The sequence below is a fragment of the Phacochoerus africanus genome, chromosome 2 (genome assembly GCF_016906955.1).
Source record: "Phacochoerus africanus isolate WHEZ1 chromosome 2, ROS_Pafr_v1, whole genome shotgun sequence".
Taxonomy (NCBI): Eukaryota; Metazoa; Chordata; class Mammalia; order Artiodactyla; family Suidae; genus Phacochoerus; species Phacochoerus africanus.
The window spans coordinates 57,729,815-57,744,205 of record NC_062545.1 but is presented as its reverse complement, the minus strand read 5'-3'; the positions used below and the strand labels follow the sequence as shown (position 1 = coordinate 57,744,205).

The 14,391-nt window shown below is 41.8% G+C and overlaps 1 protein-coding gene across 3 annotated transcripts in view; it reads left to right on the top strand.

Moving 5' to 3' along the window:
* The window catches only part of MDN1 (midasin AAA ATPase 1), a 163,380-nt gene that overhangs the window by 9,274 nt on the left and 139,715 nt on the right, over nucleotides 1-14,391 (top strand). For all 3 annotated transcript variants that reach the window (XM_047761094.1, XM_047761100.1, XM_047761085.1), the window contains exons 3-6: nucleotides 9,851-10,075; nucleotides 10,420-10,527; nucleotides 10,608-10,800; nucleotides 13,986-14,228. In XM_047761094.1, the coding sequence (XP_047617050.1) occupies nucleotides 9,851-10,075; nucleotides 10,420-10,527; nucleotides 10,608-10,800; nucleotides 13,986-14,228 (769 nt within the window). The remainder of the gene's footprint in view (nucleotides 1-9,850; nucleotides 10,076-10,419; nucleotides 10,528-10,607; nucleotides 10,801-13,985; nucleotides 14,229-14,391) is intronic.

Genomic DNA, 14,391 nt, shown 5'->3' with positions numbered 1-14,391 from the left:
CTGGCTGAGCCATTCATGTATTTGTTGACTGACTTAAAAAAACTTGACCTGAACAGCATGCTATAGCTAAGGATTATTTATACTCCCAAGAGGGAAAGAATACAGCAGTCCCCCTTTATCCATGGTTTCGTTTCCTGTGGTTGCAATTAACTGAAGTCTGCTATGTCCAAAAAATTAAATGGAAAATTCTGGAAATAAACATGTAAGTTTTAGATTGCCTGCTGTTCTGAGTAGTGCGATGAAGTCTTGTGCCATCCTGCCCGGGATATGAGTCATCTCTCTCTCTGGTGTATCCACTCTGTATTGCTACCCACCTCTTAGTCACTTAGTGGTCATTGGGGTTGCAATATTGCAATGCTTGTTGACAAGTAACCTTTATTTTACTTAGTAATGACCCCCAAGTGCAAGAGTAGTGATGCTGGCAATTCAGATATTCTGTGTATTTAGAAATTAAACTTTATCATAAGCAGGTATGTATAGGAAAAAAGTGTATATAGGGTTCGGTACTATCAGTGGTTATAGGCATCCACTGAAGATCTTCAAACACATTTTCTGTGGGAAAGGGGGGACTTAACAAAGTTCATTTGGGCTGTACTGGGTTAATTTCTTGGCTTCAGTTTTGCGTTTGCTGCCAGTTTGTCCTGGACATGTGGATCCACATCATTGATGTCTTTGATTGGAAAGAGCAATAATGGGTAGGCCTAGTTTCTGTCTTTGTGGTCAGTAGAAGGTAGAGTGCTGTGGTAGGGCATGTTCCATGTGTGGGGGTCTTGTGTATATGGCCAGTCATGCTGAAATCAGGCTGGCATAGAATGAGGGACCAAAAGTTGTTATGCTCTAGAGTTCTCTAATGGCACAGCGGGTTAAGGATCCTATGTAGTCACTGCAGTTCCATCCCTGGCCTAGGAACTTCCACATGCCAAGGATGTGGCAAAAAAAAGTAGTTTTGCTTTTTTACAACTCTGCTTCAAAACTGTGTTCAGGAATGCTATAAAGGTGACACTTTAATTTTAGACTCTTCCCCCAGAATTATTATTATTTTGCTTTTTAGGGCTGCACTCACGTGGCATATGGAGGTTCTCAGGCGAGGGGTCCAATCGGAGCTACAGCTGCCAGTCTACACCACAGCCACAGCAACACGGGATCCAAACTGCGTATGCAACCTACGCCATAGCTCACGGCAACATTGGATCCTTAACCCACTGAGTGAGGCCAGGGATTGAACCCGCAACCTAATTGTTCCTAGTCGGATTTGTGTCCCGCCATGACGGGAACTTCTGCCCCCAGGAGTTACTATTTTTGGCCTCACATATAGCATGTGGAAGTTTCTGGGCCAAGGATCGAATCCGTGCCATAGTGGATCACAACACCAGATCTTAACCCACTGTGCCACCAGGGAACTCCTTCCTTATTCTGACAGCATCCTTCTGAGGAAAAGAATATTCTCTTTTCTTTAAATTATGGAAGTAATATATTTAAATAAAACTTAACAATACAGAATTGTAAAAAACAGAAGTCCTCTCCACCCTGAAATCCTACTCCAGAGATAACTGCTGTTAGTAGTTTGGTTCATTTCCTTCCATATTTCTTTCTTTCTTTCTTTGTTTATTTATTTATTTATTTTTTGTCTTTTTGCTATTTCTTGGGCCGCTCCTGCGGCATATGGAGGTTCCCAGGCTAGGGGGTGAATCGGAGCTGTAGCCACCGGCCTACGCCAGAGCCACAGCAACTTGGGATCTGAGCCGCGTCTGCAACCTACACCACAGCTCACAGCAACGCCAGATCGTCAACCCACTGAGCAAGGGCAGGGACCGAACCCGCAACCTCATGGTTCCTAGTTGGATTCATTAACCACTGCGCCACGATGGGAACTCCCTCCTTCCATATTTCTTTTGTGTTTTTGCTTTTTTAGGGCCATACTCATGGCACATGGAAGTTCCAGGCAGGGGTTGAACTGGAGCTACAGCTTCTGGCCTATACCACAGCCATATGGGACCTGAGCCGTGTCTGCAACCTATGCCACAGCCTGTGGCAGTGCTGGATCCCCGACCCACTGATTGAGGCCAGGGACCAGACCCATATCCTAATGGATACTAGTTGGCCAAATCTCTCTTCTTTTTCTCTTACACCCACCAGAGAGTCTGCACACTAATATATTTATATGCATATATTTTAAAAATAGCTTTATTGAGATATAGTTCATAAGTATACAATTAGGTGGTTTTTTTTAATATATTCACAGATATGCAACCATCACTACTGCAAATTTTAGAACACTTGTGTACATACTTTTGAAATAAAGTTTGGAGTTTCCTGGTGGCTCAGCAGGTTAAGGATCCGGTGTTGTCACTGCTGTGGCTCTGGTTATAGCTGTGGCGAACATTTGATCCATCGCCCAGGATCTTTTGCATGCCATGGATGCGGCCAAAAATTTTACATATTATAATTTTTAACTTATATCTTGTTTTTTAGATTTAGTCACATGTGGATGTCTTTGTGTGTAAGTAAATAAAGTTATTTTAATAGTTGTATAGGAGTTTCTGTTGTGGCTCAGCAGGTTAAGAATCAGACTAATATCCACGACAATGCAGGTTTGATCCCTGGCCTTGCTCAATGGGTTAAGGATCCAGCATTGCTGCAGTCTGTGGTGTAAGTTGCAGATGCGACTTAGATCTGGTGTTTCTGTGGTATAGACTGGCAGCTGCAGCTCTGATTCGATCCCTAGCCTGGGAACTCCCATATGCTGCAAGTGCAGCTCCCAAAAGAAAAACAAAATATTTGAATAGTATTTTATACTTATCCCTTTCTGAGGCAATTAGGTTTTTTTTTTTTTTTTATTTTGGATGTACAACATGACATTGAACATCCTTGGGCATGAAAATTTGTTTGCAGTGGGAATTAGAAATGCAGATTTTGGAACTGAATGGTGGTGTTTTAGTAATGATATATATTTATACAAGCCTTATAGTGTTTATGTATATAGATACGTTTTGTCTTTTTGATCTTTACTGTGACACATTCAGGCGTGATTAGTCCCATTTCAAATCTTTGGAGGGGTTAACTAAGTTGTTCTAAGTGTCAGAGCCAGAACTAGACCACAGGTCTTATTTTTCTTCTTCTTCTTCTTCTTTTTTTTTTTTTTTTTCTGGCCGCACCTATGGTATGTGGAAGTTCCCAGGCTAGGAATTAAACCTGGGCCACTGCAGTGACAATGCTGGATCTTTAACCTGCTGAGCCACAAGGAAACTCCTACAGGTCTTACTTTTAGATGCTCAAAGGAGTGTGATGAGTTGCCCAAATAAGTGGCTCATCCAAGGTAGATGTTTAACTGGATGGTATTCTTTGCATTTTAGACCTTATGGCTCCTTGTCTTACTCCAAGAAAGAGACCATTCTCCTTAGTCTTCAAATATTCTTTTTTTTTTCTTTTTTTTTTAATTGTCTTTTTTTTGGCCTTTTCCAGGGCCACTTCTTGTGGCACATGGAGGTTCCCAGGCTAGGGGTCTAATTGGAGCTGTAGCCACCGGCCTATGCCAGAGCCACAGCAACACGGGATCTGAGCCGCATCTGTGACCTACACTACAGCTCACGCAACGCCAGATCCTTAACCCACTGAGCAAGGCCAGGGATCGAACCCGCAACCTCATGGTTCCTAGTCGGATTTGTTAACCATTGAGCCACGACGGGAACTCCTCTTCAAATATTCTTTAGGGAAAAATCTGATCATGTTATCCTCTGGCTAAGTATGCTTTATTGGCCCATTCATCATTGCTTAGATCAGAATTTTAAAGTGCTCTCTAAAAAGGATGGGTCTCTAGAGAAAAGGGTGCTGTAGTCAACTCCAACAGGGGAGAATATCAGCCAGTCCTGCTGTATACTTAGAGTGGACCACAGTCTCTTCCCCACAGGCTTACGGCCATTGCCAGCCCACTCTGCTCATGTCCCCTTACCCTCTAAGACCTCTTGGGTCAGCTTGACCCCTTGGTTACTGCTTATCTGCCTACTTGTTTGTTGCTGTGCATTGTTTCCACATGCCTGCCCAAACCAGCTGGCCCATGAGCAAGTGGACTGCCAGCCTACCACACCTCAGCTGCCGTGTTGTTTCTTCTAAGCCAGCTGAATCTTTTATAAGACCCATTTGTCCAGCCACCTCCAAAATACTATGGGTGTTCATTTAATCAAGCCTCTGTTCCTGTTTGCCTGGCTTACTCATTGAAATCTAAGCCCTCCCGCTTATCTCCTAAATGCTTATTCTTGTGTATTCTCACCCAGGCCTCTTCCCTCACCCAAAACCTTTCCCTTGTCTACTCCATAATATGCATACTCTTTTATATACTTAGCCACTTCTCTTAAAGTTCTTTTTGCCTCCATGCTGCCACTGATGTGTGGTGGTCCTTTTTTTTTTTAAATGGAGATTCCCAGGCTAGGGGTCTAATCAGAGCCATAACCACTGGCCTATGCCAGAGCCACAGCAATGCAGGATCTGAGCTGCATCTGTGACCTACACAGCTCATGGCAACGCCGGATCGTTAACCCACTGAGCAAGGCCAGGGATTGAACCCACAACCTCATGGTTCCTGGTCGGATTCATTAAGCACTGTGCCACGACGGGAACTCTGGTGGTCTTAATACTTTGTCTGTTTTACGACTTTAGGTTGGGCCTCTTTAATCTCATCTTCCACATCCCTCATGGTTTCTCTGCATGTCTAGTGGCTTTCTTCCTTTCTGTTTTTCAAAGTTTTCTAAAACTTCTTTCCCTATCCTGTATAACTGTCGTCTCTGTAACATCTGCCATCTTATGCTTTATTTTCTGCCGCTGCTTTTTGTGATCACTGACCAACCTCCTAGTTTCTCTTCCTTTGAAGAACTTGACAATTGGCCCATCATCTTCGGTCACCCCGGCCTCTTTATCACACTTGAAACTCACATACAATGCTGACTCTTGTTCCTTGACTAGTTAATCTCCAGTGAACTTCTCTTTTCATTTTTCCTACCCTGCTCACTGTAGTGGTTATACCCTGGGCCTAACTCACATCTGCACCACTACCTTTGGAATCACTGATTCAGATATCGCATTCCCAGACTGCCATCTTCTGACCTACTAGTTCACTTGCTCAAGTACATTTAACACGTTGTTCTTTTTTTTTTTTTTTTTCGTTTTTTTGCTGTTTCTTTGGGCCGCTCCCGCGGCATATGGAGGTTTCCAGGCTAGGGGTTGAATCGGAGCTGTAGCCACCGGCCTACGCCAGAGCCACAGCAACACAAGATCCGAGCCGTATCTGCAACCTACACCACAGCTCACGGCAACGCCGGATCGTTAACCCACTGAGCAAGGGCAGGGACCGAACCCGCAACCTCATGGTTCCTAGTCGGATTCGTTAACCACTGAGCCACGACAGGAACTCCCTTTTTTTTTTTTTTTAAAGAGGTTACTTGATGTTTTTGTTGTTGTTGTATGTAGGAGTTCTGTATGTATTCTCTTATTATATATGTAATTTGTAGATATTTTCTCCCATTCCGTAGGCTGTCTTCATTCTGTTGATTATTTCCTTTGCTATGCAGAAGCTTGTTAATTTGATGTAATCTCATTTATCTCTTTGTGCTTTTGGTGTCATATTGAGAAAAATCATTGCTGAGTTCAGTGTTATGAAGCTTTTCACCTATGTTTTATTCTAGGAGTTTTATAAGTTTGGGTTTTATGTTCAAGTCTATAATTCATTTTGAGTTTTTTGTTTTTTTTTTTGTTTTTTTTTTTTTTTTTTTTTGTTCTGCCCATGGCATGTAGAGGTTCCCAGGGCCAGGGATCAAAACTATGCCACAGCACTGACCCAAGCCTCTAGAGTGACAAAACTAGATGCTTAACTCACTGAGCCACTAGGGAACTCTTTGAAGATTTATTTCTAGACTCTGTTTTACCATTGGTTTATGTGTTTTTATGCCAGTATCATAGTATTGATTACTGTATTTTTGTAACATGTTGTGAAAATCAGGTAATGTGAGTCCTTCAACTTTGCTCTTTTTCAAATTGATTTGGAAAATCAGGGTTCTTTGAGATGCTATATACATTTTAGGATTTTATTCTATTTCTTAAAAAAATGCTGTTGGTATTTTGATAGGAACTGCGTTAAATTTCTAGATCATTTTGGGTAGTATTGATACATTAATAATACTGTCTTCCAGTCCATGAACATGAAATGATGGAATGTCTTTCTGTTTATGTCTTTAATTTGTTTTTCCTCCTTGGTTAGGTTAATTCGTAAGTTTTTTTTTTTTTTTTGTCTTTTTTCAGTGTCACGTGTGGCATATGAAAGGTCCCAGGCTAGAGGTGGAATCGGAACTATAGCTGCTGGCCTACATCCACAGCAATGCCAGATCTGAGCAGCATCTTCAATCTACACTGCAGCTCACTGCAACACTGGATCTTTAACCCACTGAGTGAGGCCAGGGATTGAACTTGCATCCCCATGGATACAGGACGGGTTTCTAACCCTCCTAGCCACAGTGGGAACTCCCAGTATTTTATTCTTTTTGATGGTATTATAAGTGGAATTGTTTCTTTTCTGTCTTTTTTCCTTTTTTTTTTTTTTTTTTGCTTTTTATCGCCAAACCCGAGGCATATGGAAGTTCCCATGCTAGGGGGTCGAATTTTATTTTTTGAAGGTTTTCTGCCATATCTAAGGTTATGTTCTCTCTGATCAGAGATAATTTTATTTCTTTCTTTCCAATTTGAATGCTTTTTGTTTTTCTTGCCTACTTCACTGGCTTAAGACTTCCAGTACTGCGTTGAATGGAAATGTGAGGACAGGCACCCTTGTTTTGTTCCTGATCTTAGAGAAAAGCATTCAGTCTTTCACTATACAGTATGTTGGCTGTGGGTTTTTCATATATGGCTTTTATAATGCTGAGATAGTTTTTTGTATTACAGGTTTGGTGAGTGATTTTATCATGAAAAAATCTTGAATCCTGTCAAATGCTTTTTTCTACATTAATTGATATCATTATGTGTTTTTTCTCCTTTATTTTCTGAATATGTATTACTTTGATTTTCATTTTTTTTTTCTTTTTTGTTGGTCTTTTCTAGGGCCGCACTCACGGCGTATGGGGGTTCCCAGGTTAGGAGTCTAATCGGAGCTGTAGCCGCCAGCCTATACCAGAGCCACAGCAACACGGGAATCCGAGCCTCGTCTGTGACCTACACCACAGCTCACGGCAACACCAGATCCTTAATCCACTGAGCAAGGCCAGGGATCGAACCCGCAACCTCATGGTTCCTAGTTGTATTTGCTAACCACTGAGCCATGGTGGGAACTCCTGATTTTCATTGTTGATCCATCATTGTATTCCAAGAATGATCACTTGGTCATAGTATATAATCTTTTTGATAGGCTGTGCTTTGCTAGTATTTTGAGAGGATTTTTATATTGATATTCCTCAGGAATATTGGTCTGTGGTCTTCTTCTGTTGTAGTGTCATTATTTGCTTTGGTGTCAGGGTAATGCTTGCCTCATAGAACGAACTAGGAAGTGTTCTTGAAAAGGATTGGTGCTAATTCTCAGCGTGGATTTCTTGTCCATAGCATATAGTTTGATCCTGTTTTTTCAAGCTATTTAGCCAGTCTATGTTTTTCGACTGAGAGCAAACCATTTACATTAAAAGTAATTACTGAGAATTTCCCACTGTGGTGCATTGGGATCAACAGTGTCTCTGCAGTGGCAGGAATGAGGGTTTGATCCCTGGCCCAGTGCAGTGGTATAAGGATCTAGTGTTGCCAAAGCTGTGGTGTATGTCGCAACTCTGGCTTGGATTTGATCTCTAGCCTGGGAATTCCATATGTCATGGGGCGGCCAAAAGAGAAAAAAAATGAAAGTATTTACTGATATGAAGGACTTACTATTGCCATTTTGTTAATTGTTTTTTTATATGTCTTACAGCTTTTTGTCCCTCTATTCCAGTCTTACTGGCTTTGTGTTTCACAAGGCTCTCTTCCTAATCTTTTTTTTTTTTTTTTTGGTCTTTTTAGGGCTGTACCCACGGCATATGGAAGTTCCCAGGTTAGGGGTTGAATTGGAGCTGTATCTGCCTGCCTACACCACAGCCACAGCAATGGCAGGATCCAGGTCAAGTCTGTGACCTACACCACAGCTCGTAGTAACGCCAAATCCTTAACCCACTGAGTGAGGCCAGAGATTGAGCCCATGTCCTCATGATACTAGTCGGGTTCGTTACCACTGAGCCACGACGGGAACTTCCTCCTAATTTCTTAGGATGCAACCAAAGCATTTTTTCCTGACTCCCCCAGGTTCAGTTGAATCTGTTTTCTTTGTGCCTCTTGTTGTTTCTCTGTCTTCCTTACTAGATTGAAAGCTCCTCAAGGAAAGTATCATCTTTTTCATTTATTTTATTTATTTATTTTTTTTGTCTTTTTGTCTTTGTTGTTGTTGTTGTTGCTATTTCTTGGGCCGCTCCCGCGGCATATGGAGGTTCCCAGGCTAGGGGTTGCATCGGAGCTGTAGCCACCGGCCTACGCCAGAGCCACAGCAACGTGGGATCCGAGCCGCGTCTACAACCTACACCACAGCTCACGGCAACGCCAGATCCTTAACCCACTGAGCAAGGGCAGGGACCGGACCCGCAACCTCATGGTTCCTAGTCGGATTCGTTAACCACTGCGCCACGACGGGAACTCCTCATTTTATTTTTATTTTTTGGCTGTCCCATGGAATATGGAGTTACCAGGTCAGGATCAGATCTGAAACCCTGGATCCTTAACCCTCTGTGCCTGGCCAGGCATAGAACCTGCGTCCTAGTGCTGTAGATATAGATACACTGCCAATTCCATTGCACTACTGCGGGAACTCCGAGGAAAATATCTTCTTGGCTTTGTACCCTCAGTCTTAACACAGTCTCTAGCTCATAGTGAGAAGTCAATAAATAATTGCTGAAAATAAGTATATGTTCAGTAGTAAACACTTGTAATAAGTACTTGTAGATTTTTATTTCTTCTTAAATATGTCATGCCATCATCTTAGTTCCTGAATTTGAACAGAACATAATCTTATGACTCAGTGGTTTTAGCATTTGTCTGTCTTGTTTCTCAAACCTTTGTGAATCCCTGTTATGTTCTGCTGTCTTACCTCAAAGTGGAGATGTAGACTTTAAAAAAAAATTTTTTTTAATGATTTTTATTTTTTCCATTATAGTTGGTTTACAGTGTCCTGCCAGTTTTCTACTGTACAGCAAAGTGACCCAGTCACACATTTATATAGTCTTTTTCTCACATTATCCTTCATCATGCTCCATCACAAGTGACTAGATACAGTTCCTAGTGCTATACATCAGGATCTCATTGCTTATCCATTCCAAATGCAATAGCTTGGGTCTGTTAACCCCAGATTCACAGTCCATCCCATTCCCTCCCCCTCGGCAACCACAAGTCTTTTCTCCAAGTCCATGAGTTTCTTTTCTGTGGAAAGGTTCATTTGTGCCGCATATTAGATTCCAGATATGTGATATTAAATGGTATTCGTCTTTCTCTTTCTGACTTCACTTAGTATGAGAGTCTCTAGTTCCATCCATGTTACTGCAAATAGCGTTATTTTCTTTTTTATGGCTGAGTAGTATTCCATTGTATAAGAAAGGAACAAAGGAGAAAAACTTTCCTTGAAAAAGACACATGCACCTGTATGTTCATTGCAGCACCATTCATGATAGCCAAGACATGGAAACAACTTAAATTTCTATCAACGGATGAATTAAAGTGATGTTCTTCCAAAAAAATAATAATAATAATAATAAAGTGGAGATGTATACCTTGATAGTCTTAGCAGTGAGAATTCTCTTTCTTTCTGAAGGTTTGCCCTGAGGTATTTCAAGGACACATCTCCAGTCTTTCAAAGACTCTTCCTAGAGAGTTCAGATGCAAATCCAGTGCGGTATGGGCGCAGGCGGATGAAGCTCCGGGACCTAATGGAAGCAGCTTACAAGTTTCTGCAGCAAGAGCAGTCTGTGTTCCGGGAGCTCTGGGACTGGAGTGTGTGTGTCCCTCTCCTCAGAAGCCATGACACCTTGGTCCGCTGGTGCGTAGCTGTTGGACTGTTCCTGTGCTTCTAGTGTTGGAATGGTAGCCTGCAGTTAGGTGCATGAGGAGGGAAAGAAAACCATTTAAAATGTGTTGTTTTTGTTCTGGTCCCGTTGGGGTTCTTAATCCCTTTCCTTAATCGTGCATCATTTCAGAGAAGAATCAAATGATGAGTGGAATTTTTGTGCTATCTAGTGAATTCTGCTGGATTTGTGTTTTCTACCCTATGTGTGTTAATTCTGTAAGATTTCCTTTTCTACTGTTCAGTTGACAACCGAAGTTTTCCTTATTCTCTAGAATCAGCTGCAGGTCCTGAGTTTTATGTACTTTGGTTTTCTCCAGGTACACAGCCAATTGTCTTGCTTTGGTCACCTGTATGAATGAAGAACACAAGTTATCATTCCTTAAGAAGATTTTTAACAGTGAGGAACTGATCCATTTCAGATTGAGGTAAGCAGGAGCACTGTTCGAGCTCTTGATGTGGCTTTACTGGGCATGGGAGTAATTGATGAGATGCTCATTTCCCTCAGGTTGCTCGAAGAGGCCCAGCTGCAGGACTTGGAGAAGGCCTTGGTGTTGGCCAATCCAGAAGCCTCCCTTTGGCGTAAGGAGAAGGAGCTGCAGTACTTACAAGGACACCTTGTTTCAGCTGACCTCTCCTCCAGGGTGACTGCCGTATGTGGTGTGGTGCTGCCTGCTCAGCCGCCGGCCCCCAGAGAGCAGGTATGTTGACATCAGTGGGGTGTGTGCTCTCCTCCATCTAAACACCAAGTGTTTTTTCCTTGGCTGGGCTCTGTTTTAGGTTTGAGCCAAATCAAGTTGTCCAGATTGCTGTTCCAAGTACAGACGTGTTCAGGAAGAGATTAAGAGAAATTTATTTAGGATTACCCTCCTCTCTTAGAGTCCCTTTGTCCCTGTTTAATGTTGAATTAGAAGTTGTAATGATGCCTATGTGATGCTTTCAACTTTAGCAAAGCTTTTCCTTATGTGATCTCAGTCATTTGCTACAACAGCTGTTTGGTGTGGGTGGCGCATGTTGTGATGCCATATTTATGCAAAACTAAGGCAGAATGACTTGCCCAGGACCCTTGGACTGCCCTTTGGCAGAGATGGGGCCAGGCCCAGATATAACCCTGTTTCCCAGCAGGCTCTTTCTCTCAGAATATTCTCTTTGCCTAATGTATGGGGGGCTAGTATCTATAGAGTACTTGGCCCCTGCCTTAGGAAATGACCTTCTTTCCAAGGATGTGGCTCCAGTCCCCACTTTGGAAAGTGTTGTCCATTATATTCTGTTTTCATAATCTGGAGCCATTGGGAACCAGTCTCTTTTTCCCCAGAACCTTTAAGTCATTTGCCATTTTGTCTGATGATCGATCCACCAGTTTTCTTCTTGGAACAAGTCTTGGATCATTCATTGAACCATCAATTTGTAATCTGGCAAGTACAGTTAAAAGGAATAAGCGTAGGGGAGTTCCTGTCGTGGCGCAGCGGTAATGAATCCGACTAGGAACCATGAGGTTGCATGTTCAATCCCTGGCCTTGCTCAGTGGGTTAAGGATTCGGTGTTGCTCTGAACTGTGGTATAGGTCGCAGACGCAGCTCAGATCTGGCATTGCTGTGGCTGTGGCGTAAGCCGGCAGCTACAGCTTGAATTTGACCCCTAGCCTGGAACCTCCATATGCCATGGGTGTGGCCCTAGAAAAGGCAGAAAGACCAAAAAAAAAAAAAAGGGGGGGGGGATAAGTATAATATAGATGTAAAAAAATTGCACATCTTAAGTGTACAGCTGAATGACTGTTCATAAACTAGATATATCTGTTGCCAGTATTGAGACACCAGCATTTCTAGTGCCTCTTGTGTTTCCCTCTGGTCAGCAAGAACTCACCACCCATCTTTAACCACCAGGAAAGGATTCTACTTCGGGTGGGCTTGATATGGGTAACAGGTGCAGAGTATGGGGGCAGAAGTGCAGAATGGTCGACAGCCCAGCCTGCCTGCTTATTGCTGAGAGTGAAAAAAGTTTGAGAACTTCCAGCTCTGAATCTTATTTTGTCCTAGCATATCTTTGGGAAGAAGCCATGTTGTTGAAGAAGTTAGTGTTCCATAAAAGTTAATAATCACTGCACTTTTCCAAGAGATCCTTTTTCCTATGTCGTATTAGGTGCATTATTAAAAATTTTTTGTTGTAGTGAAATACATATAATATTTACCATCTTTAACTTTTTTTGTGTGTGTCTTTTTGGGGCGGGGGGGGGGGCTGCACCTGTGGCATGTGGAAGATCCCAGGCAAGGGGTCATATCAGAGCTGTAGCTGCAGGCCTACACCACAGCCACAGCAAAGCAGGATCTGAGCCACGTCTGCCACCTATACCACAGCTTGTGGCAATGCTGGATCCATAACCCACTGAGCAGGGCCAGGGATCAAACCCACATCCTCATGATTACTAGTCAGGTTTGTTTCTACTGTGCCACACCGGGAATTTCCAGAACTTTTTTATCTTGGAAAACTGAAACTACCCATAAAACATACGGGGTGCATTATTATTTTTATTTTATTTTTTGTTATGGAAAATGTTAAACATATTCTAAAGTAGAAACAATAATGTAATGAATCCACATGTACCCATCAATAGTAATTATAAATTCATGATTATGTTGCATTTGTGTTTCTGAACACTTTTCCCACACCATATTATTTTGTTTTATGGGGTTTGTTTGTTTGTTTGTTTTTGTCTTTTGGCTGGTTCCATAGCATGGGTAAGTTCTGGGGCCAGGGATTGAGCCTGTGCCACTGCAGCACAATGCTGGATCTTAACCCACTGTGCCACTAGGGGACTCCAACACCATATTCTTTTGAAGCAATTCCCAGTTAATGTGTCATTTCTTAACCTAATTACAGGCATAACTCATTTTATTGATTTTGCTTTATTGTGCTTTGCAGATAATGCATTTTTTACAAATTGAAGGTTTGTGGCAATGCTGCCTTGAGCAAGTCTGTTGGTGTCATTTTTCTAACAGCGTTTTTTCACTTTTTGTCTCCGTCACATTTTGCTAATTTTTACAGTATTTCCAGCTATTTGATTATTATATTTGTTATGGTAATTTGTGGTCAGTGATCTTGGATCTTGCAAAGATTACAACTCACTGAAGTCTCAGTTGGTGATTAGCACTTTTTAACCCTAATATATTTTTAAATTAAGGCATGTAATTGTTTTTTTAGACATAAAGCTATTGAGCACTTAACAGACCACAGAATAGTATAAACATAACTTTTATATGTACCAGGAAACCAAAAACATTGTGTGACTCACTTTATTAGGATGTTTTATTGCTGTGATATGGACCTACAGTGTCTCTGAGATATACCTATATTTTAGCATATATAATCAATATTAAAAAAAAGACTTGAAAAAAAACCCCAAACAACCCAGTACTCTTTATTATACCTGGAAGAAAATGGAACAATTTTATAATATATCCTTTTAGTGTCCTTATTTCCCTGTTTGTCCCATAAATGTATTGTGTGCCATCTTGATCTTAGACATGAAATCCTAGAATATAGTAAAAGCAAAAATCCAGTCATGACAGATGAGGTTTGCTTTTTTCCCCCATGTATCAACTTTTTTGGCTTCTTAAACTTTGGGACACTTTTAAGAAAAAGAAAATTTGTTAATAAATTTCCACCTTCCTCCCCAAGCTTGGAGTGAGGGAGATAGGAAAGGGAAAATAGTCAGATCCTTACTTTGCAGAACTTATCTTTTGTGATTATAATTCTTGTACTGCTAACTTATTTGTAGAGGTTTACATAAAGGTCAGTGGAAGCATTGTCGCAGGAGTTAGCCTGTGCTCTTTGGAGGAATGCCTCTTCTTTTCTTGACGTGTCTATTATTTCTCACTTGCCTCCTTAGGCTGGTAGTAGGAGTTCTTCTCGTGAACAGGAGCTGGCCCTTAGGTCTTATGTGCTGGTTGAATCAGTCTGCAAAAATCTTCAGACCCTGGCTATGGCAGTGGCTTCTCAGAACGCTGTGTTGTTGGAAGGACCAATTGGATGTGGCAAAACTTCCTTAGTTGAACATTTAGCTGCAATGACAGGTAGAAGGAAGCCCCCTCAACTTCTCAAAGTCCAGCTCGGAGACCAGACCGACAGTAAGGTAACTAAGAAATGGCACATTTTGATGGGTGATCATGCTTTTGAATATTTGCATTAAGTTATTGTTTTTGCTAAAGGAGTGTGAGAATAGTTACTGGTCTTCCTCATACCTGAGGTGACCACACTGTAAAACCCCAGGTCCCTGCTTGCAGCCCTGGAGAAGT